Source organism: Tachysurus vachellii, chromosome 21 (assembly GCF_030014155.1).
Source record: "Tachysurus vachellii isolate PV-2020 chromosome 21, HZAU_Pvac_v1, whole genome shotgun sequence".
In the NCBI taxonomy this organism is placed as follows: Eukaryota; Metazoa; Chordata; class Actinopteri; order Siluriformes; family Bagridae; genus Tachysurus; species Tachysurus vachellii.
The window spans coordinates 18,082,675-18,107,674 of NC_083480.1; the positions used below are offsets into that span (position 1 = coordinate 18,082,675).

Consider the following 25,000-nt stretch of genomic DNA (forward strand, 5'->3'; position numbering starts at 1 on the left):
GGGGTGTGTGTGTCTGTGGGGGGGGTGTCTGTGAGGGTGAGAGCGCGAGTGAGTGAGTGTGAGAGCGAGCGCGAGTGAGTGTGAGAGCGAGCGCGAGTGAGTGTGAGAGCGAGCGCGAGTGAATGTGAGAGCGTGTGATTCTATGTGTGTGAGTGTGTGTGATTCTGTGTGTGTGTTGTTATAAACACCACGGTTCTGTTCCCACAGCTGGACAAACGGAAAGACCCGTCCTCTGTGGACATTAAAAAGGTGCTGCTGGACATGAGGAGGTTCAGGATGGGTCTGATCCAGACTCCCGACCAGCTCCGCTTCTCCTACATGGCCGTGCTGGAGGGAGCCAAGTGCATCATGGGAGATTCATCAGTACAGGTGAGAAAAGAAATCAGCACATTAACAAGTCACCAGACAGCAGACTGAGGACAACGAAGATGACCAACGAAGAGATGAGACAAAATGACAGAGTGAGAGGTGAGTTAGCAGACAGACAGAAGACCGGACAGATAGATGGACAGAACTAAAGTGAACAAATAGAAGCTCAGACAGAGAAGACAGTGCAGTCAGTCAGTCAGACAAAAGCACAAAGACACAGATGTGTAGACAGACAGATGTTCAGACCGACAGACAGATGACCGAGTTGGAGGGCAGAGACAGACTGATAGAAATGCATACAGACAGACAGACAAGGATAGATGGATGAATTCAGGCAGGAGAAAAGATAAATAGATGCATAAAGACAGGTTGAGGTGCAGGCAGACAGACAGGTGGGTGTATGTATGTGCATGTGACAGAGCGACGTACATAAGTGTTTAAATCTCTAACATTAGATACATTAATGCTGGATCACTAAGTTACATACTTAAGATACCATGAGTTTAAAACATTTGTTCAAAGTTACGATGAAAACGTACATTTTTAATTTTTTTTAATAAAAGTGAAAGATAAAGAAGTTCTAGTTGAAGTGTTTCCTGAATAAGTAGGTCTTCAACCGCCACTTAAAAATATCCAGTGACTCAGCTGTCCGGACCTCTAGGGGAAGTTCATTGGTGCCAGAACAGAGAAGAGTCTTGTAGTAAACTTACCTCTTACCCTGAGAGATGGTGGGACCAGTGGAGCAGTGCTGTAGATCGGAGGGTGTGAGGTGCAGTGTGAGCAGTGATGAGGGCTTTGAGGTAAGAGGGAGATGGTCCATTTTTAGCTTTGTAGGCCAGCATCAGTGTTTTGAATCTGATGCGTGCAGCTACAGGAAGCCAGTGGAGGGATCGCAGCAGTGTGGTGGTGTGGAGAACTTTGGCAGGTTGAAAACAAGCCGTGCAGCTGCATTTTGGATCATTTGCAGAGGACGGATTGCGTTCATATGTAGACCTGCCAGCAGTGTGTTGCAGTAATCCAGTCTAGAAATGACGAGACTGAACAAGTACCTGAGCAGCCTGTGTGGACAAAATGGCCGAATCCTTCTAATGTTGTAGAGAAGAAACCGACATGAGCGTGTCACATTAGCAACATGAGAGGAAAAGGACAGTTAATTGTCCATGGTTACCCCAAGGTTGTGAGCTGTGACTGAAGGGGAGATCAGATCGTTGTGCAGGGATATAACAAGATCATGACCTGGGGATGAATCACCTGATGATCAGCAGTTCAGTTTTGTTAGGATTGAGCTTTAACTGATGAGCAGTCATCCATGATGATATTTCTGCCAGACATGCTGAGATCTGATCAGAAGCCGTGGCATCTGAGGGTGGGAAAGAGAAGATAAGTTGTGTATCATCAGCATAGCAGTGGTAAGAGAACCCATGTGAGGAAATAACTTCACCAAGAGAGTAAGTATACAGGGAGAAAAGAAGAGGACCAAGTACTGAGCCCTGTGGGACACCAGTGGAGAGTCTGCATGGAGCAGATGTCACTCCCCTCCATGTTACCTGATATGAGCGTCCTTCCAGGTAGGAAGCGAACCATTCCCAAGCTGATCCACAAATCCCAAGACTCCTGAGGGTGGACAAGAGAATCTTGTGGTTGACCGTATCAAACGCTGCTGAAAGGTCAAGGAGGATAAAGACGGATGACAGTTTGTCTGATCTAGCAGCATGTAGTTTCTCAAAAGGGCTGTCTCTGTGGAATGAGCTGCATTAAAGCCAGACTGTTGGGGTCTTGGAGGTTGTTCTGTGAGAGATAGACAGACTTTTTTTTTCAGAAGAATTTTTGAAAGAAACGAGAGAAGTGATACCGGTCTGTAGTCACTGATGTCTGATGGATCCAGAGCAGGTTTCTTCAGGATGGGAATAACCCTTGCTCTCTTGAAGGTAGTTGGTACCTGACCAGATGCTATGGATCTATTCATGATAGTGGAAATGAAGGGCAGAAGGTCTTGCGAGATGGTCTGGAGCATAGTGGAAGGGAGTGGATCCAATTGGCAGGTGGTAGGATTGCAAGACTGGATGAGTTTTAGACTCTCTTCTGCTGCTACAGTTGAGAAATGCGACAACAAAGGTGAAGGGGAATCCAGACTGTGAGATGTAAGTGCAGTCAGGGCTGAAGTGAAGGTCCGGCAGATTTCCTCAATCTTCTCCTGGTAGAAAGAAGCAGTCTTCTGCAGTCAGAGAGGATGAAGAAGGAGGAGAGAAGAGATGATGTTGTGGAATTTCATGTGGGTCATGTGAGGAAGCTTCAAGCTTTTCCTTGTAGAAGGAAGTCTTGGTAGAAGTCACATCTGAGGAGAATTTGGCAAGGAGTGTTCGGTAAGAATCATCAAGCTGTGATTTCTTCCACTTTCTCTCTGATGATCTTAGCTCTCTTCAATTGTTGCGCAGCACATCTGAAAGCCAAGGAGCAGAACAAGAGGTTTTCTTGGGTTTAGTGGACATAGGGCAGAGAAAGTCCATTAGATGAGAGGAAGGTATCTGTGGCTGAGTCCAAGGGTAGTGAGGAAAAAGACTCAGGCTCAGGAAGAGAAGAAAGAGTGCCAGAAGCTACAGAAGAAGGAGAGACAGAGTGAAGGTTGTGGCGGGTAAAAGCAAGGGGGTGAGAGGTAGTTTTAGGTAGGATAGGGAGAGTGATGGTGAAGGATACCAGGTGATGATCGGAGACGTGTAGTGGGGTAGCAGTCATGTCTGTAGCTGGAGAAGGACGGGTGAAAACCAGCTCCAGGACATCGTCTCCTTTGTGTGTGGGGATGTAGCTGTTGAGTGTCAGGGTGAATGAGTCGAGAAGAGACAGGAGGGAAGAAGAATGTAGCTTGTCAGAGGGGAGGTTGAAGTCACCAAGCGGCGTCAGAGGGGAGCTATCAGAAGGGAAAACAATAAGCAGTGTGTCCATTTCTTCCAGGAAGTCACCTAGGGGACCAGGAGGGCGGTAAACAACAATAACAAGGTAGATTGGATTGGAGAGGTAACTGAAATGGCATGGAATTCAAAAGATGGTTAAATGTGACAAGAGTAGAGGTGTAAAGCACCATTTCTTTGACAACAGTAAACCTGTACCACCACCCCTGCCTGTTTCTCGTGGTGAGTGAGAGAAAGCATAGGCAGAGGATGGAGCAGCTGGTGTAGCAGTGTTCTGTGGGGATATCCAGGTCTCTGTTAGCGCAAGAAAATCAAAGGAGTAATGGGAAGTTAAAGCAGAGATAAAATCAGCTTTCTTTACAGCAGACTAGCAATTCCAGAGCCCACCTACCACCACTGTGTGAGACTTGCACAACAGAGGAGGGTAGTTGAGGTTACTGAGATTGTGACCTCTGCTCTGTAGACGAGAGCGTCTGCGAGAGTAGGAATTGACTACAGAGATGGGTTTGAGGCAAATATCTGCAGTCAAACGAGTGACAATTAAGGTATGGTGTAATATATCAAAACAGTATTAGACCCTAATGTTACAATGTGAGAGAGAGAGATACTTACAAACCGCTACAGACGCTAGTGAACCTTCAGTTTAAATAGGTAAGCCCTGCCCACAATTCACACCTTAAGGGAGACTGAAACTACTCCTGATTAATCAGCTGAGAGAACAACAAGGACCAACACTATAAAAATCAACAATGGTATAGAATATAACACAATTCAAATCACACTACTCTAGAACAAAGTGAGTTAAGCAGATAGTATACAAAAGTCAGGAATCTACTTTACCTGAAGACAATATATTCAAATGTAGAGAGTTAAAGCACACTGACAGACAGGGAGATATAGAAAGATAGACAGACGACTAACCACTTGTGTGTGTGTGTGTGTGTGTGTGTTAGAAACGGTGGCAGGAGCTCTCCAAAGAGGATCAGGTGTGTGTGACCGAGTCTCCTTCACCACCCAAATGTCCATCAGAGCGCCACAACGGCACTCAGAAACTCCGAGCCGACGACACGGGGGAGACGGAGGGAGCGAAAAAACCCACAAAAGACGAAAGAGAAGCGGACGCAGACACGTGCACGGCCAAGTGAGGAGCCGTCCTTCTTTCACACAGCCTCGTTTACTGACACGAACGTGCGGTTTAATCGTCTCCAGTGTGTTTTTCACTCATTTTCTCTTTCCGTTCCTCTGTTCCAGCGCACGCAAGAGACAGAGAGACGAGAAGATCTCCGTTTCTGCACAGAAGACTCCTCAGAAGCAGCCGAAGCCCAGGACGAACGAAACGGAGAAGAAGAGGAAAAGGTGAAGCTCACACGTTCATGACAAACAATTTGTTCCGCGCCGTCTGTCTCGATGTTCAAACCGTTTTACGATTAGTTTGTTTAGAAGCGTGTGGTCGTGTCTGAACGTCCTGGCAGGCGGAGCACAGACAGTTCAGTGAAGATGAAGACGGCATTTCAGTTTGTTGAGGTTCCTGTTCTATCAGTTGTTACTGAAAATCCCTTAAAAGTAAAATGTGAACGTTTTAGATTTTTATTTTAACTGTAGCTAAATCTTATATACCACATCTGACCTACTGTGTCTGATTATTATTAGATTAGACTGTGACTCGCGCTGTTGACACGTCAGCGCCCTCTAATGGGTTTATTTTAAATCTGCTGTTATAAACATGTTTAAAGTGTGTGTGTGTGTGTGTGAGAAACGCTGATAACTTCAGCTAAACATTTTTGAATCATCTCTTACTCCTGACTTACGTTCTGCTGTTTTTATAAACCACGATGTTAAATTGTGCCTTTGGAGTCGGAGTATGTGACACTTCCAGTGTACTTGAAAGACTCGCCTTAAATAAACACCAGGCTGGCGGTAAAGAAGAGACGCAGAGCTGAAGAAGGATAGAGAAATAATCTGGGTTTAACTTCTGAGGCAGAAGAAACAGAAACAAAGGGAATGACGTCGATGCTTAAGAAACTTGCTGCGTCAGCACGAGCTGGAGAAGCGGAGCAGAAAGTCTCAGAGGAAGAGTTAGTGTTTGAGTAGAAGGTGTAGAAGCTGTTCCTCTCCCTCACTTGGTAACAGATCTGATGTGGAAACGGATGAGGATGATGACCAGGTCTCTGAGTGTTTAGGATACACACGAAGGAAGCAAATGTTTGTGTGAAAGTGAAGGTCGTGTGTTTCTGGGCCACTGGAGGAAAGGGCTATAGGGTGTGTGTGTGTACATGTGTGTGTGTGTGTGTGTTTGGAGGCTAACGTACAGTATAAGCCCTTATTCAGCTGGTTCAGGTCCTTTATTAAAGACCCCAGCGTAATGCCTGAGTCTACACTGGATCATTCTGCTTGTCTGACTGGATTGTGGTTAGTTAAATATTTCCATCCAGCTGCTCTTTTATAGTGTTTTTAATTATATTTGCTCAAGAATCCAGTTTTTCCAGCTCACCTGGAAGTGTTACGCCTCTTTCACACAGCCTGGGCTGCATCTGCTGTACGTGAGAACGCGAGCTCTGACCCCGCCCCTCTCCCTGTCCCGCCCCCGAGGCCGAGGCGGCGCCGCGAGCCTGGGCTCATCTGGGCGTCCGTGAACAAACCCAGGCTGTATGTGAGGAGATTAGCCACGAGGCTACAGTGTGTTGTGCTGCTCGTGTGGTGCTTGACGCTAATTCCGTTCACGCTAATCATGGCTTTGGGTTTGAGTGGTTACAAGCAGCATGGTGTGACGTTTTCATGCGGTTAAAGAGCAACTCCGGTGCAGACGTCCAGAAGTAATCATGGGGTAAAACTATAACGCCACACTTTATTCCAGACGTTGTTCACTTTCACACTCACAGGACTAAAGGAAGTTGGTTTTGGTTAAAACATTAGCAGGTCTTTGGTTGTTTTGTGGAAATGTGACGCTGGATGTTTATATAAGTTCAACAGCAGTAGGCGTGTCTGAGGCGGCACTGATGTGTGTATTCTACAGCATACAAACACATGTTTTTATGTTCACATCTGTGCTTGTGAGGATCCACACAGTGAGTAGCAGTTATGATGAAGGTGAAGGAGCCTGCTGAGGTTCTCAAAGACAACAATATTAAACCAAACTACTAGAGCCAAAGCAAACACCTTAAAGGTGCGGTGTACGTTGTTTGAAAGCCAATGTTGACATATAAAATCTCCAAAACAAACACGCCCCTAACCCAAATGGGTCCCACCCCTGTATCGATAGCTCCGCCCACACATACATACGTAACCCAGGCAACTAATGGAAAGAAATGTGTCTCTATCATAGCTGAACTGAAGAACAATATGATTACAGATAAACAAACAAGCAAAAATGACACACAAGCATAATCATGTAAAGGACAAAGACATATATTAGTTCTGTGTAACAAAGCAAAACCAACGTTACTCACCTATCGAGAAGGAAAAAAGAGCCTCGGCGTCCCATCGCAGGCCTTCCTGCTCCTTCAGTTCTCTCCAGCGCTGGAAAGCTGATCCTATATTAACACGTCCTACTTCTTACCTTATCGTAAGTCTTTCTTCTCTTTCTTTCTTTGTTTTTATCCTCCATGTCAATGTTAAAACCGCTTTCTACTAATGTCACACATGCGCACTGAACACTCTCTCCGCCCATATTGACAAGACACGCCCCTTTCTGCTCATTGGCTATACGTTTGTTTTGTTAGTCGTCCCGACTCAGTTTTCTGAAGCATTTCTGAAACAACGTGCACCGCACCTTTAACACTCAGTGCAACTGCTTTACTATCGGTCATGTGAACAGAACCGCAGACTGATAAGAGAACCACACGTGATCTCACAGGACGCTCTCAGACTAGTGATACAGAAGGAAAGCGTTACACAAGGAACAATAATCTCCACAATCCTGTGTTTCTGCATCTCACACTAAACTCTTAAGGGATCTCAGTAACACGGTACGCAGCGAAGCGCGGCGGTGAGAACATCAAGAGCTGGAGCTGCTTCCTTGTTCACCAGGGTTTACACACCAGTGCGGTGCTGCTAAAAGCTAACGGCTAAAGATTTAACAACAAAGCACTAACGTTGTTCTGTTGTAGTGTGTAACATTGTGGTGTCATTTTCTAAAACATATTTCTGTTGTTTATGATTATGATTACGTTGTGTGTGTGAACATGAAGCAGATAAACACACCGGAGTGTTTAAACACAGACCTCACCTGGCGCCATGGAGACACAAACGCCACGTTTGTATCTGATAGATGAACACGAGTGTGAAGGAAATAAGCCCCGCCCCCTTGACTGATCCGAAAACGCAGTTTAGTAGCAGTGATTGTTCTGTACACCATGGAGTTGCTCTTTAACTTTAATTCTCTTCTTCTTCTTCTTTTTCCTTACGTTTATCAGCTTTGTGTGCAGAGTAAATTAGCCCTGAGGGTCGCAGTAAGAGGACGCAGGCTCATGTTAGCAGTGTCCATGTGTCTAATCTGCACTTTCACTACTGACCCACAGGGTGAACGCATGCGTGTGTCACCAGCTCGGTTCCTCGTTTTATCGATCGATCCAGTTTTTATTTCATCCGCGCTGGTTTTAACACTTTATCGGCTTTATTTGTCGAGCCGGCATCCTGGTGTCGTTATAACTAACGCCAAACTTCCAAGATGGTCAGAAGCTGCCAGGACATCTCTCATGCACAAGATGATGTATGAGTGCTAAATAAACTGGGCTCCTCCCACATTCTGAGTTTGATCTAAACCTGCTTCTGTATCACTGTAAATATGAAACGAGTCTCTTATCTGGTACTGAGGTACTGATGAGGACCACTTACAGCCTCGTCCTCAGGGACCTCGTGTGTGGTTTAATCCTTCGATCAGCAGCTCTGACAGTAGTGCAGGTTTAGATGAATGTTCTCGCTCTGAAAACTGGAATCGTTGTCAAACTGCTGTGGTGTAAGCACCGGTCCCCCACTGCCCCGTTCCCCCACTACACCTCACCATCTGTTTCTGAGACAATACTGAGATGGAGTGGGGTTCTGGGCAACCCATCCAAAGTGCACACACACACACCGTGAACACACACCTGGAGCAGTGGGCAGCCATTTATGCTGCGGTGCCCGGGGAGCAGTTGGGGGGTTCGGTGCCTTGCTCAAGGGCACCTCAGTCGTAGTATTGCGGGCCCGGGACTCGAACCCACAACCTTAGGGTTAGGTGTCAGACTCTCTAACCACGACATTAGGCCACGACTTCCCCACTGAGGTGGGGTTAAAATGGCTGACAAGGTTCATGTAAACCTCATTTCCCAGACTTGTTTTCTCAGCCACATCATAAACACACACTTTATTTATTTATTTATTTATTTTTACATATTTTCTAGCTTTCTGAACACGAGAGAGATAAATCATCTTCTGCACCTTTAAACACGACACATTAGATTTTGTTGTATTTTAAACAAACGGCCGCGTGGCTCAGTCAGACACCCGGACACACTCCGACACGGTCTCACACACACGTTACTCTTAATTCAGACTCGTTTTGTTGAAACTTCTGTCGATCCTCCATTTTATTTTTCTCTTTTTATCCTGAATTTAATCCATCAGACTGAATCAAGTTTGTTGTTTTCTTCTTGTTACCTATGAGGCTAATATTGCTAACAGGTAATAGAAAGCGTACGGCCTCCACATCAGCAGGGTGTCTGTATGAGTGTGTGGCAGAACAGTAGTCTCTCAGAGGGGGCGTGGCCTGAAGGGGCAGTTATACTCTAGAAATCGAGTTTTTTTTTTTAATCATTCTAGGGTTTTTTTTTTTGTGCAGTTTTACACCATGCTAAACCACTGGCTATAAGCTTTCATTATTTGAGCCTTGCCATTCCCAAAGCTTCTCAGTTGAGGATGTTGCAAGATTTATTTTAGTTTCCAGATAAATTTAAAGTCTTGAAATAAATCATTTTTACTTTTGCTGCTGTTTCCAGAGCGAGAACGACCAGCGACACCTAATGCCTCGGCAACCACAGCAGGGATCCAGACCATAATACTCATCTACACTGTTTACAGCATGGACTCGAGTGAGGAGCGACACACACACACACACACACACCCTCACCAGCAGAGCAGCGCTGGACTCGTGCGCACTGCCGGGTCTCGATTCCAACCTATTTTTTATTTTCTTTGGATTTCACAGACTCTGACGTAGTTCTATGCATCGCTGATTTGTATCACGGTATTTTTTATTAGAAGATCACGTTATTTCTGAAATACTCTATTTTTTATATCAGAAAACGACTTCGAAGATCTCCGGCTCATGTCCGCGACCCACGGCGCTTTTCATGGTACTGAAGTATTTGAGTATTTTTGATAAAACGACGCGCTCGCTTTGAGGAACAGAAAAAAAGTCTTAAGAATCTCTTGTTTAACGAAACGACAGAACGCTCCATTGTCTGGTTTGTGTATCCAGTTTATGTCTCATGTATATTAAAACTTTTTTTTTTTTTTAGAGAATAAACGTCTCGCCTGAGTTAATGAGTGGGTGTGGAGTATGCAAATGAGCATGTTATTTTGTCTGTTATGCAATTATCATCCTCAATGTTTACACACACAGGTCTGTAAGGCAGATCCTTTAATAGTGTGACCTTTCATTTAAACGACTAAACATTTATAACATTAGCTACACACTTAAATCACACTTAACAAGCATTGTGAAAAATAAGGGCACTGTTTATTCGAGCTTTATTACGACTTTAAAGGTTTAAACAGTGAAATTTGTATGACGTCATATCTGATAAGGTTCAGCTTCCTGTGTGTGTGTGTGTGAGATTTTCAGGTCACACAGGAACCTTCAGGATTCACAGCGCTCTCGCTTGAGCTCCGTTGATAAAACAGACATCTGAAACACTGAGTAAAAACGTTCGGATTAAAAGTTTACGTGTCAGCCGATAGGAGACGGAGGTGCGGGCGGAGTTTCCTGGTCACATGACTCACTCGATCGAGACAAAGCATTGACACAGGACTCTTTCCTCATCGTAAATCAGTTGTTGACGTGGAAACGAAAAACGCGTCAGAACGAGAAAACTAATCGTTACCTTTGGACCAATAAGAATCCAGAGCTCAGCGTCAACAAAACGACGAAACGGTTTTGATGTTTATTAGACTTTCATCTCGTATCATCATCAGGCTTTTACTTTAATCAGATAAATAAAACCTTGACATTTGTTCTTTAAACAGACAGAAATCAGATCATTATCATTAGTGCAATAAAAATCGAATTTCAGCAAAGGCATTATGTTTAATGAGAATCAGACGTTACAGACTAGGGTCAGTCACAACACTTCTTAGGTACGGCGGGGTTCTGAATATTGTGACCGTCACAGTGTGTGCGCTCAGAAACACACACACAGTCCAGACCTGGGTGACATTTCACACTCGAGTCTCGGTGGAGTTCAGAAGATCAGCGGAGGAACACCGCTTCCAAACAGCAGTCTCCAGGAGGACGGAGTTCTCCACAGAACAGAACCCTGAACCTGAGACAGGAATCACAGTTTCTCCATCATCATCATCATCATCATCATCATTTGTAATGAACTATAGCCGAAGCTGAGCAGTGATTAAATTGAAATCTGTCTCTTCACACAAACATATCGTCGCTGTCGGGCGGAAACCTCGTATGTCCAAATTTGGTCAATTTCATATCTATGCTATTGGTCAGTCCCCACGTGGGTCTGTTATTTTTACAAGTTATTAACCAATCTAAAGTCTTGAAAATAGCTTGAGCGCAAATCTCATAACTCCATTGGACACTTCAACTGTCCACCTCTTCCTCACTCCGTGGGAGAGCTTCACGGCATATTTCTCCTCAAGAAGAGTCGCAACGAATCAACACGTCTTCTGAGGTAAATGTCTTCAAAACACTGGGCTCAAAGAAAAAAAAATCTTGACCCCCGCTAGTTCTGGTGCTCGTCTGAGGACAGGAATTTAGCGCAAGACAATCCACTGCAACGCGGACTAAACCCTGTGTACTGCAGATAAGGTACGGAGTTTTTTTAATTTCCTGAAAAATAACGGTTTTGGAGATACGAGGATTCCGTCTGACAGCGACGATATAAAAGTCCATGATTAATTAACATCAGTATTCAGTAATATACACAAATCGGCTGTAACATTAAACCCCTCACAGATGAAGGTCATGTTATGTCTGATCAGTGGAAACACACACACAGTCACTGACCGGTTTGTCCAGCAGGTGGAGCCAGTCATTCAGGTGATTGACGAGCGTGAAGGCGTCAGGGACGTTGTCTCCCTCAGAGCAGAACAGCAGCAGAACCACCATGGAAATGTTCTCACTGCAGCTAAAGACCACAAAACACACACACTTTAACTCCTCATAACTTTAACTTTTCTAACTGGATCACTAGACAAAAGAGATAAAGGGACATAAACAAGAAGCTATATGGACAAGATGAACAGACAGAGAGAGAGACAGTAACGCAGGTACACAGATAAACAGAGACAGGAGGTTTGTGGTGATCAGTACCAGTCATTATAGAGAGCTTTAGTGACGCCTCCTCCTGGGATGTAGAGACGCTGTCTGTCTGAATCAGGAACTCCAGGGAAAGCGCTCACTCTCTCCATCTCCCTCCATCCCAGCCTCTGCAGCATCTCCTCCGTGTCTCCACGCAGAGCCTGAGTGAGCAGGTATCTCAGAGGAGAGCTGCATCACCACAACAACAAGAAAAAAACAACATTAAAAGCCAGAACATTTGCAGAATTTTGACCGAACCGTTAAGATTTGAAGATCCGTCGTCGTGGAAGAAGCCGACAGGTTCTAACATAGAGACGGTGGTTTGTACCCGAGGAGCTGCTGGTCATCTCGGTGGTGAGCGTGACAGCTGGACAGCAGCACGGTTCGGGAAAATCCGCTCGCCTTAATCCAGGACACCAACAACTTACGGAAGGACTTCATCTTCGTCTGAAACAGGAATGTCAAAATGAAGCAGCATTCAGAGACGACATCATCATCATCATCATCATCATCATCATGGCGGTGAGGAGGGATAAGCGTTCTTCTAGAATTTATATCTGAATTTTTATTCAAATCTTATTTAATTAAACGTAAAAATCGGTCCGACTCGTATTACGGCTTGAGAGCTGAAATTAGCCTTTAAATAAATAAATAAATAGAATTTTTAAATTCAGATCTCGTTAAGAATTTGTTGGTTGCCATTTCAGCCAATCAGAGGTCAGGAAATTATCCGTACAGACATGTGACCTCCTCCATCCTGAAGATGCTCTACACAGTGATACTGGAGACTCCTTCTATACAGGATACACACACACACACACATTCCTCCTCAATGAAAACTTCACCATATCAACGATTCACGTCCCTGTGAACGAGCCGTTGCTATAGCAACAGTAAGGTGCGAGTGTGGCGATCAGACTGACCGGTAAAACGGGGGTCCGGATCTGCAGCACAGCCAACTGGAGATCGGAGCGGCAGTAAACTAGAGAGGAGAGAAAGAGTCACACTTCACTCAGGACGACTCCCAAATACACACCTGCACTACACAGGGTACAGAATCATGGGTAATGTTCTTCTGATGATGTGTGTAGTGTTCAGGAATAACAGGGTGTTAATCAGCATGCATCAACTCTGCTGTGTTCAGCACTACAAAGTGCACCTCATTATCACTAGGCCTCATACTGTTACTCATCACAATATATTAATGCTCTATGTAGTGCGCTAAAACCCTGTTCAACACACACACACACACACAGCGAGACACTAAAACACACACACACACACACACACACATATACGGTGATGCGTTAAAACACACACACACAGTGAGACACTAAAACACACACACACAGTGAGACACTAAAACACACACACACAGTGATACAGTAAAATACACACACACAGTGAGACACTAAAACACACACACACACAGTGAGACACTAAAACACACACACACACAGCGAGACACTAAAACACACACACACACACACACACACACACACACACATATGGTGATGCAGTAAAACACACACACACAGTGAGACACTAAAACACACACACACAGTGATACAGTAAAATACACACACACACACAGTGATGCAGTAAAACACATACACACAGTGAGACAGTAAAACACACACACACAGTGAGACACTAAAACACACACACACACACACACACACAGTGATACAGTAAAACACACACACACAGTGAGACACTAAAACACACACACAGTGATGCAGTAAAACACACACACAGTGAGACACTAAAACACACACACAGTGAGACACTAAAACACACACACACACACACAGTGATACAGTAAAATACACACACACACACACACACACACACACACAGTGATACAGTAAAATACACACACACACACACAGTGATACAGGAGAGTGTGTGTGTGTGTGAGAGTGAGTGATTTGATCAGACCTTCAGCGTTAGTGCTGAACACAGCCGTGTCCTCGTCTCCTCTGCTGTAGGGATTATTCCCTGCCATAGGGATCAGACAGTCTGTGTGGAAATGTCCAAGTCTCACCATGTCCAGTGTGGAGATGATCAGATCTGCAGACAGCTGGGCCACGTTCCCTACTGACACTGCAGGCTGAAAACAACTACATCTATTACACCAACCTAACACAACCCCAACACATTACACCAACCTAACACAACCCCAACACACCCCCACATTACACCAACCTAACACAACCCCAACACACCCCCACATTACACCAAACTAACACAACCCCAACACATTACACCAACCTAACACACCCCCACTATTACACCAACCTAACACAACCCCAACACATTACACCAACCTAACACAACCCCAACACAACCCCAACACATTACACCAACCTAACACAACCCCAACACAACCCCACTATTACACCAACCTAACACAACCCCAACACATTACACCAACCTAACACAACCCCAACACACCCCCACATTACACCAACCTAACACAACCCCAACACATTACACCAACCTAACACAACCCCAACACAACACCGCTATTACACCAAACTAACACAACCCCAACACAACACCGCTATTACACCAAACTAACACAACCCCAACACATTACACCAACCTAACACAACCCCAACACACCCCCACATTACACCAACCTAACACAACCCCAACACACCCCCACATTACACCAACCTAACACAACCCCAACACACCCCCACATTACACCAAACTAACACAACCCCAACACATTACACCAACCTAACACAACACCGCTATTACACCAACCTAACACAACCCCACATTACACCAACCTAACACAACCCCAACACAACCCCACTATTACACCAACCTAACACAACCCCAACACAACCCCACTATTACACCAACCTAACACAACCCCAACACACCCCCACATTACACCAAACTAACACAACCCCACTATTACACCAACCTAACACAACCCCAACACAACACCGCATTACCCCACAGCTTCTCCCCTCCACACAGTGAGCTGAACATCATTACCTTACACTATGTTACTGAACATCACCTTACACAATGTTACTGAACATCACCTTACACTATGTTACTGAACATCACCTTACACTATGTTACTGAACATCACCTTACACTATGTTACTGAACATCACCTTACACTATGTTACTGAACATCACCTCTTACTGAACATCACCTTACACAATGTTACTGAACATCACCTTACACTATGTTACTGAACATCACCTTACACTATGTTACTGAACATCACCTTACACTATGTTACTGAACATCACCTTACACTATGTTACTGAACATCACCTTACACTATGTTACTGAACATCACCTTACACTACGTTACTGAACATCACCTTACACTACGTTACTGAACATCACCTTACACTGTTACTGAACATCACCTTACACTATGTTACTGAACATCACCTTACACAATGTTACTGAACATCACCTTACACTATGTTACTGAACATCACCTTACACTATGTTACTGAACATTACCTTACACTACGTTACTGAACATCACCTTACACTATGTTACTGAACATTGTTTAATGTGAATTTCACGTCTTTATGTCAGTTAAACTCACCGTAATTAACGTAAAGCCTATAAAACACACCGCTCGCTCTCCCACAGGCACAAACATGATTATTACTGTTTGTATTTAATGTTAAATAATAAACCCGGACAACAAACACAAAACTCGCGTGTTTTAGTTTCACATTTGAACCCGGAATCACTGATTTTCACAGAAGTTACAGAAAAGTCCCGTAACTGTGCAGGTCGCCTTTCTGACTGAATGACCACAAATATTAGTCCGAAAAAGAAAATATAAACATATATTAAATGTAAATTTACCATTATAACAGTAATGCGTATATATTTGTATTGATGTTTATATTAATGAATTAAAATACATGTGTAAGTAGAAAGCGTACGGATTTAATTTAATTTAGATCAGGCAGTGGGTTTCAGGTTAGAAAGACGTGACAAAATAAAAGTCTCTGTATAAAAAGTAAATAAACGATGAAAGTTAACCAAAAGTTAACACTTTTCTTTTTCTTTATTCACGCAACATAAAGTAGACTAGTATAAATGTTAGCTTAGCTCAGAAATAATAGCTATTTAATGTTTGTTATAGTTAGTCAGTATGTTTGATTGATTGATTGTAGGTTTGCGTATGTTTGCACGTGGGTGTGTGTGTGTGCGAGTGTGTTTGTGTGTATGTATGTGTGTGTGTGAGTGTGTGTGTGTGTGTGAGAGAGAGAGAGAGTGGGTGTGTGAGTGTGAGTGTGTGTATGTGTGCGTGAGTGAGTGTGTGTGTATGTGTGTGTGTGTGTTTGTGTGTGTGTGAATGATTTAGATCCAATTACAATCCAATTTAGATCCAAATGAACTATCAAATTACAGACCTATTTCACACCTCCCATTTATGTCTAAAATACTTGAAAAGGTTGTGTCTGTTCAACTGAGCTCCTTCTTACAGGAGAACAATATCCTCGAAGAGTTTCAGTCAGGTTTCAGGCCCCACCATAGCACAGAAACTGCACTTGTGAAAGTCACAAATGACTTGTTCTTAGCTTCGGACCAAGACTGTATGTTCCTATTAGTCCTACTTGACCTTAGTGCTGCATTCGACACTATAGATCACAACATCCTCCTAGATCGTCTACAAAATTACACAGGTATTCATGGACAGGCTTTAAGTTGGTTTAGATCCTACCTGTCTGATCGATACCATTTTGTAGAATTAAATGGTGAACCCTCCAGTTTACTACCAGTTAATTATGGGGTCCCTCAAGGATCAGTTCTAGGACCTCTGCTCTTCTCGATATACATGCTTCCATTAGGGAACATTATTAGAAGACATGGGATTAGTTTCCACTGCTATGCTGATGACACACAGTTATATATCTCATCAAAACCAGATGAAATAGTTAAACTGTCCAAATTAACTCAATGCCTTAGAGAGATAAAAGACTGGATGAGCTGTAACTTTCTGTTATTAAACTCTGATAAGACAGAAATACTAATTATAGGTCCAAAAACCAGTACTCAGAAACTCTCACAATTTAACTTCCAATTAGAGGGATGTAGTAGCTCAACAGTGAAAGACCTGGTGTTTATTAGACAGCAACTTGTCCTTTGAAAATCATGTCGCCCAAACCACAAAAACTGCCTTCTTTCACCTTAGAAATATTGCCAAGCTGAGAAACATCCTGTCTGTCTCTGATGCTGAGAAGCTAGTTCATGCTTTCATGACCTCTAGACTGGACTATTGTAATGCATTACTAGGTGGTTGTCCTGCATCTTTAATAAATAGGCTACAGTTAGTCCAAAATGCAGCTGCCTTGTCCTAGTGAGTTCTCACTAGGACAAGAAAGTATGACCATATAACCCCAATTTTATCATCTCTACACTGGCTACCTGTTAAGTTTAGAATTGATTACAAACTGCTGCTACTTACGTACAAGGCTCTTAATGGTTTAGCTCCCATGTATCTAACTAGTCTTCTAACACGTTACAATCCTTCACGCTCTCTGAGATCACAAAACTCAGGACTTCTGGTAGTTCCCAGAATATCTAAGTCTACTAAAGGCGGTAGAGCGTTTTCTTATTTAGCTCCCAAACTCTATAATAGTCTTCCTGATGGTGTTCGGGGCTCAGACACACTTTCCCAGTTTAAATGTAGATTAAAAACTCATCTCTTTAGTCAGACGTACACATAATACATCCCGTTATATTATATTGTGCACTATTACACTAGACCTGCACATTTTTATGAACAGCAGATATGTTAATCCCTTTGCACTGCTCTTCTCTTTTTCAACCCATGCCGAGACACCAGACATTGTACCAGCTCCAATCGTCTTCCGTGCGATGAAGTTTTGGTTTCCGCTTAGACGAGGCCGACTTTGCGAGAATCCTGAAGGAGACATCTACAGATCTACCAGCTCCAGTTGGACTCTGTGATACTAAGAGCAGATCTTAACTCCATGTGATACCTACACCAATACAACATTTGTCTGATTGTATATTTGGAATCACACCATCTAGTGTCACCCATATGAGGATGAGGTTCCCCTTTGAGTCTGGTTCCTCTCAAGGTTTCTTCCTTTACCAATCTAAGGGAGTTTTTCCTTGCCACTGCTGCCTGAGTCACCTCAGACTTGCTCATTGGGGATAAACACATACACATACACACATACACACACACTGTGAACTATATATATTTTGAATTTTGAATTTTTATTATATTAATTCTTTATATTACTCCTTATGTTTACCTTCTGTTCTATGTTTATGTTCTGTAAAGCTGCTTTGAGACAATGTCCATTGTAAAAAGTGCTATACAAATAAACTTGAATTGAATTGAATTGAATGCTTTAAGGACTGTAGAGGACACTACAAGCAGAATTACAGTAAAAACGTACAGCACAGGTCTGATATCAGAGACACAGAAGACTGTTTTTTTGTATTATTTTTATATTAATTCCTCTGCACTTGTCTCTGCAGTCGCCTTTGATTTTTTTTGTTCCTAGTTTTTCAACTCATCTGCTCTTTGAAGACACACAAAAGAAAATGCGTTGAGAGCCATGACTCATCCTATGTGCAGTTCTGATTACAGAGCGTGCATGCACACACACACACCCCCCACACACACACACCCCACACACACACACCATTAATTTCGCTGCAGTGTGTTGAAGTGTTTCACTGATGTCACAGAGAGACTCTTTAAAAAGTCATTGTGATTATTCAGTGCGTGTGTGCACCTGTGTGTGTGTGTGCCCATACGTGCGTTGTGTACAGGCGTGCGTGTGTGTGTGAGTGTGTGTGAGAGAGAGAGTTTATATATTACAGTTGTAATTGTTGTTGTAGTTCATACTGTATTTGTCACATACATAAACATACACAGTATGATGTAGTGAAATGTGTTTTACAGCCGTTATTATAGTGAGAAGTAAATATTATAAAAATAAATTAAATTGTGGGTAAAATAAGAGAAATAGAGAGAAAAAATAAACATAGATCTAGGATTTTGTATATTAAAGATACTTTCTTATTTATCCTTGTTGTGAAAATAAACATAGATCTGTACAATTTGCAATGAATGGGATGGAACGAGGATGAGTATGTTATATATAATTTAGATCTACAGTATGTACATAATTGTGTGTAAAGTAAAGTAATTCAATTCAAATTTTCAATTCAAATGTACAGTATTTCTATAACGATTTAACCAATGGACTTTGTCTCAAAGCAGCGTTCCAGAAGATAAAAAACATAATACAAAGAGTTTAATATTATACAAAGATTAATAAAATACAAAAACTCAAGATTAATATTAGATATATTTAAATGTGTTTGTATTTATCCCCAATGAGCAAGTCTGAGGTGACTGCGGGGAGGAAAAACTCCCTTAGATGGTAAAGGAAGGAACCTTGAGAGGAACCAGACTCAAAGGGGAACCTCATCCTCATCTGGGTGACACTGGAGGGTGTGATTATAAATATACAGTCTGATAAATGTTGTGTTGATGAGGAGGTTGTTGTCCTCAAAGATCTCATGGAGTTGCGTCTCCTCTTAGAATGTCCGAATAGTTCATGAAGCAAAGTCCAACTGGAGCTGTAACATCTCTAGATGTCTCAGGATCCTCACATGGTTGGCCTCGTCTCAGTGGAGGTTGGAAGCCTTTATGATATGGAACACAACTGGAGCTGTTACAATCTCTGGATGTCTCAGGATGGGTAGAAAAAGAGAAGCAGTGGAGAGGATTTAGCATAGCTGGTGTTCGTAATGTTAGCAAGCACTAGATGATAATGTGCATTTGATCAGATGTACTAGAGCTCAAGATTATGGGATGTATTATGTTTGTGTTTGTAATCAATTCTAAACTTAACAGATAGCCAGTGTAGAGATGATAAAATTGGGGTTATATGGTCATACTTTCTTGTCCTAGTGAGAACTCTGGCAGCTGCATTTTGGACTAATTGTAGCCTATTTATTAAAGATGCAGGACAACCACCTAGTAATGCATTACAATAGTCCAGTCTAGAGGTCATGAAGCATGAACTAGCTTCTCAGCATCAGATACAGACAGTAATTTAAAGTGACTGGTGCAAAAAGAGTTACAAATTGATGTGTGCAATGTATGGTGTGCAAAAGTGTCCGTCTGAGGTAGTAGTACCATGTGTGAGTAATGAGTCTGGTTCTAGGTGTTCCTTTGGTTGAGGGCTCGGATGGCCTGCGGAACGAAGCTCCTCCTCATTCTCTCTGTGTTTGCCTTCAGGGAATGGAAACGCTTTCCAGACTGCAACAGAGAAAAGAGTCCATTTTTGGGATGTCTGAGGTCCTTCACGATCTTCCTAGCTTTGGTTCAGCACCACTTGCTGTAGATAGACTCCAGGTCAGGGAGCTCAGTGCGGATGGTACGTTCAGTTGACCGCACAACGCTCTGGAGAGCTTGTCTGTCCTGCTTGATACTGTGAAGGTTCTTGGCATCTTAGGGGGCAGTTTTAAGTCCCTTAAGTATCTGAGGTGGAAGAGATGCTGTTGAGCTTTCTTTACCAGAGTGTTGATGTGACAGGACCATGACAGATTCAGCTTCGTGCTGAAGTCCACTATAAGATACTTCATCTTGCTGGCATTGAGAAGGAGATGATTTGTCTGGCACCATGTCTCCAGGCTCTTAATCTCCTGTAGGAGGTCGACTCATCGTTGTTGGAGATGAGGCCCACCACAACATTTTCGTCAGCAAACTTGATGATGATGGTGGAGCTGGTAGTGGCCACACAGTCATGGTGTACAGTGAGTACAGCAGGGGGCTCAGTACACAACCTTGGGGTGCTCCAGTGCTGAGTACGAGGAGTGGGAGACGAGATGTTTTCCCACATGAACTGCTTGTGGTCTGTCTGACATGAAGTTGGAGATCCAGTAACACAGAGACGAGCTGAGTCCGAATCCCTCCAACTTTGAGGTGAGTGTGGAGGGAATCCTGGTATTAAATGCTGAGCTGTTGTCAACAAATGGCATTTTCACGTAATCCCCATTTCTACTGTCCATGTGGCAGGGTGGTGTGGCGAAGGTATGCGATGGTGTTGGGACGGTATGCAAACTGAAGGTGGACTAGTGTAGAGGAGGTGATGAAGTCTCTGATTAGTCTTTCAAAGCACTTTATTAGGATGGAGGTCAGACAGGATGTTTAACAGACTGCTCTACGGAGAGGATGAATATCTCGGAAATCACCGGTGCTAGCTGGTCAGTGCAGGCCTTCAGGACCGAGCCTGTGATGCTGTCTGGTCCTGCTACCTTCTTGGTGTTCACTCTCCTAAACTCAGCTCGACAGCTCGGTTGGTGTGTTTGTTGTACACCAATAGAAATAAGAGTGTCTCTGTCTTATTCAATAATGGCTATGGTGAAGAAATGTAGCTGTCTGGGCAAGAAAACACACAGAAAATCTACAAAAACAAACAAACATTGATCGGAGCAGTAGAGACGGCAGCCGACCTCACCGGCACCATCTTGTGAGTAGTTGTTGTAATTGTTTGAATTTGTTGTAGTTGTTGTTCTAGTAGTTGTAGTTGTTGTAGTTGTTGTTGTTGTAGTTGTGGTAGTTGAAATGAGTTCTCGCTCTGTAACATCGTAACTGTACCTGACATGTTGGTGAAAGACCTGGTAGGAGAAAGCTCTGATGTTCCACACGTTAAATGTTAGGAGAAGTTCAGCTGGTGTTATATTTCAACCTGGAAGTTGAACCGGTTTCATGTCACACACAAACAAAGCAGGATCATTTCCACATAGATCAGAGTTCTGAGGAGAAAAATAATCACACCCACAGGTTTGTGTTCTCTGTGTGAGGAGCAGCTACAGTGTGTAGCTTTATATTTTGTTGGGTTTAAGTGTGTAGGCTTATAGTGTGTTGGGTTAGAGCAACAAAGCTCGTAGCTTCTTAATAATAAAATGGAAATAATATTAATAAATGAATAATAAATAGCAGTAAACATGTTCATGATGTGACGGTCGGAGGCGGATGCGAGTGAGGAGGTAAACAAAAACTGGAGCTTTGTGACGTGAACACAAACAATAACTCCACTAGCATGTAATGTACCATGTACATGCTTATGGCTTGGATACTACAACACACAGCCACACTGCTCACAACAGGAGCTACACAAGCAGTGCTGATTTCCGTAAGGTTTCACTGCTGCATGAACGTGACTTAGGTGCTTGTGTTCTCGTGATTAGTGTGTGACGTGATCATGTGACGTGCACTGGATGGTGGGTGATGTAGTTTATCAGCGCTAGGGTGATTTCAGGTCTGTTTGGATATTAAAACTCTTTAGGAAAAGAAACGGTGATGTGTAATCTGTAAGAGATGCTGATGATGATGTCACACAGAGATGTGTCATGTGACTTCAGTGTCTGACTTGTGAGCCATGTTTACCCTCTTAGGGAGACGGGGATGTCCTCGTCTCTGAGCCGCTAAAAGCCTCTAACACCAGCAGGGTCTGGTACTGAATAACTACAAGCTACCTACCTACACACACACACACGCACACACACGCACACACACATGCTCTCTAATCCTTTAAGCTCCAGTTTTGTAAGCAAGCTGCTGCCTCGAGGCCTTAATTTCTCTAATGAACCGTCTTCATCTTTGTGTTCCATTTAATATAAAAAGATTAATTATTATTCTGTCGACTTTTTACCCAAACGCACCAACACTGCCTTTTATTTACTCTCTCCATCATAGCTAGTGTCTAATCTGTCTGTTAGCATTATATCTCAGTACATTAGCATTAGCATACATTAGCCAGTATTTTAGCTAGTTTTATATTTAATTAAGGAACGTCTAGATTTTATTTTCTGAATATTTTTCTAAGGATCATTAATAATGAAGGTTTATGGTTATTTACTAACTACCTGTTTCTTCTCAGGAAACAGACTAATGAATAATGTTGTTTATAATGAAACCTGGGATTTGTGTGGTATGTAAAATAAATAAATAAATAAAAATCAGACCTGCAGGTGACTGATGATGAGCTTCACTCCATCACGGAAACTTTTGCGGTGATTATTTGTTCTTCATTTGCATTTACATGTTCTCCTCTGTGATGCAAACTATCAGCATTCCATAGATTTTTGTTTTGTGTGTGTGTGTGTGTGTGTGTGTGTGTGTGTGTGTGTGTGTGTGTGTGTGTGTGGTTATGGAAGGGGTCCAACATTCAAATAGTTTTAAGAAAACTAAGAACTATAGCCAGTGAGATCAGATATAAAGACAGAGAGATTGGATATAGCCAGTGAGATCAGATCGAACAAAAGTGAGATCAGACATAAAGACAGTGATAACAGACATAAAGACTGTGAGAGTAGACAGAAAGATAGTGAGAACAGATGTAATGACAGTGAGATCAGACAAAAACAGTGAGATCAGACATAAAGACAATGAGATCAGATGTAACAACAATGAGATCAGACAAAGATAGTGAGATCAGACATAAAGACTGTGAGATCAGACATAAAGACAGTGATAACAGACATAAAGACTGTGAGATTAGACAGAAAGATAGTGAGAACAGATGTAACAACAGTGAGACCAGACAAAAACAGTGAGATCAGACATAAAGACTGAGATCAGACATAAAGACTGAGATCAGACATAAAGACAGTGATAACAGAAATAAAGACTGTGAGATCAGACAGAAAGATAGTGAGAACAGATGTAAGGACAGTGAGATCAGATGTAACAACAGTGAGACCAGACAAAGACAGTGAGATCAGACATAACAATAGTGAGATCAGACATAACAACAGTGAGATCAGATGTAACAACATTAAGATCAGACAAAGACAGTCAGATCAGATGTAACGACAGTAATATCAGACATGACAGAGATATCAGATCTGATGACAGTGAGATCAGACATAAAGACAGTGAGATCAGACATAACAACAGTGAGATCATGCATAACAACATTAAGATCAGACAAAGACAGTCAGATCAGATGTAACGACAGTAATATCAGACATGACAGAGATATCAGATCTGATGACAGTGAGATCAGACATAAAGACAGTGATATCAGACACAGACAGTGAGATCAGACATAATGAGCAGACTTTCAGACTGTATATCACTTTATTACAAAAACCTTTTGTAACTTTTGTATTTTTCAAGTGATTTTTTTTGCACCAGATGTTTTTTTTTATCTCTTTGTGTTTTTCTCCTTTTATATTTTGTTAATCTTGTTGTGAAGTTGGGTTTTAATTTTCCTGAAGCTCTGCACAAATCTCTCCTCTCTGATCAGCTCTTTAACCAACACCTGATCTTCTTCTGATATTTGTTTATTTATCACTCTATAGACAATTTGGCAGGTTAAACGATGATGATGATGATGATGATGATGATGATGATGATGATGACATCTATCTGTGGTTTATGTTTTAATAAGACTGAGTTTCTCTTCACGCCGCTGTGGCGCTGAATCAGCACATCTCACATGGTACATGAGAGGAAAGCTCTGCTCGAGATAAGTCGTTAACCTTTCTTAGGAGCAAATTGAGCAAAGGACAAACACACACGCACACACACACACACACACACACAGTGTTTGCTCTCACCTCTGACTGAAATAGCCAGCGGCCGCGTGTTTGGCCAGCGCTGGATGGAAGGTTAGGTAACACTTAATCAGTCAGAGCTAAAGCTAGACTTATCTAATGATAGGAGCTTGTGGCTGCTCCTGGACCTTCTGTGCTTTTCTCCTGACTAAAGCTACCACAAGAGTCGTATGATATATCAGCATGATGGTACACCGCAGTGAGGGATAACATCTTTAGTGCTTTCACAAGCATCAAGCCGTAAAATAGATTCATTTTCTCGATGCGTGTGCAACACGGTAACGCGCTAGCTTCAGTCCGTCTCTAACACTTCCTCAGATCTGTCCTGTGGTCCAACGTTTCTTCAGTTCCCCGTTAACTATTTTATTTCCCGCCTGTTAGCTTTAAAAGGTCAGATTTACACGTATTAAATATTTACAGTAACTATACTCATCAGAACTGAAATAAACTTTAAACTGATCACCTGCAGATCTTTCAATGCTTATGAAGAGATCGTTGCAGAATACAGGTGCAAAATGTACACATGGAAGATTTATTAACGGATTTTCAGGTGAACTTTGACCCACTGGACCCGCGAGCTGTGG

The 25,000-nt window shown here is 42.7% G+C and overlaps 2 protein-coding genes across 3 annotated transcripts in view; one reads left to right on the forward strand and one right to left on the reverse strand.

Annotated features, from left to right (window-relative positions):
• The window catches only part of ptpn2b (protein tyrosine phosphatase non-receptor type 2b), a 23,107-nt gene extending 13,371 nt beyond the window's left edge, over positions 1–9,736 (forward strand). The window contains exons 7-11 of one of the 2 annotated variants that reach the window (XM_060896843.1): positions 208–369; positions 4,229–4,416; positions 4,527–4,631; positions 5,795–5,921; positions 9,248–9,736. In XM_060896843.1, coding sequence (XP_060752826.1) covers positions 208–369; positions 4,229–4,416; positions 4,527–4,631; positions 5,795–5,819 — 480 coding nt within the window. In that variant the 3' untranslated portion in view covers positions 5,820–5,921; positions 9,248–9,736. The remainder of the gene's footprint in view (positions 1–207; positions 370–4,228; positions 4,417–4,526; positions 4,632–5,794; positions 5,922–9,247) is intronic. The other variant, XM_060896842.1, reaches the window with a different exon arrangement.
• An 801-nt stretch (positions 9,737–10,537) lies between these two features.
• On the reverse strand, positions 10,538–15,550 carry psmg2 (proteasome (prosome, macropain) assembly chaperone 2). The gene is made up of 7 exons (XM_060896847.1): positions 15,385–15,550; positions 13,732–13,903; positions 12,714–12,772; positions 12,119–12,237; positions 11,803–11,979; positions 11,497–11,617; positions 10,538–10,792 (listed from the first exon to the last, which is right to left on the reverse strand). Exons 1-7 carry the CDS (start codon positions 15,439–15,441, stop codon positions 10,712–10,714), a joined length of 786 nt encoding a protein of 261 aa, XP_060752830.1. The 5' UTR covers positions 15,442–15,550; the 3' UTR covers positions 10,538–10,711.
• Between the last annotated feature and the right edge of the window lie 9,450 nt (positions 15,551–25,000).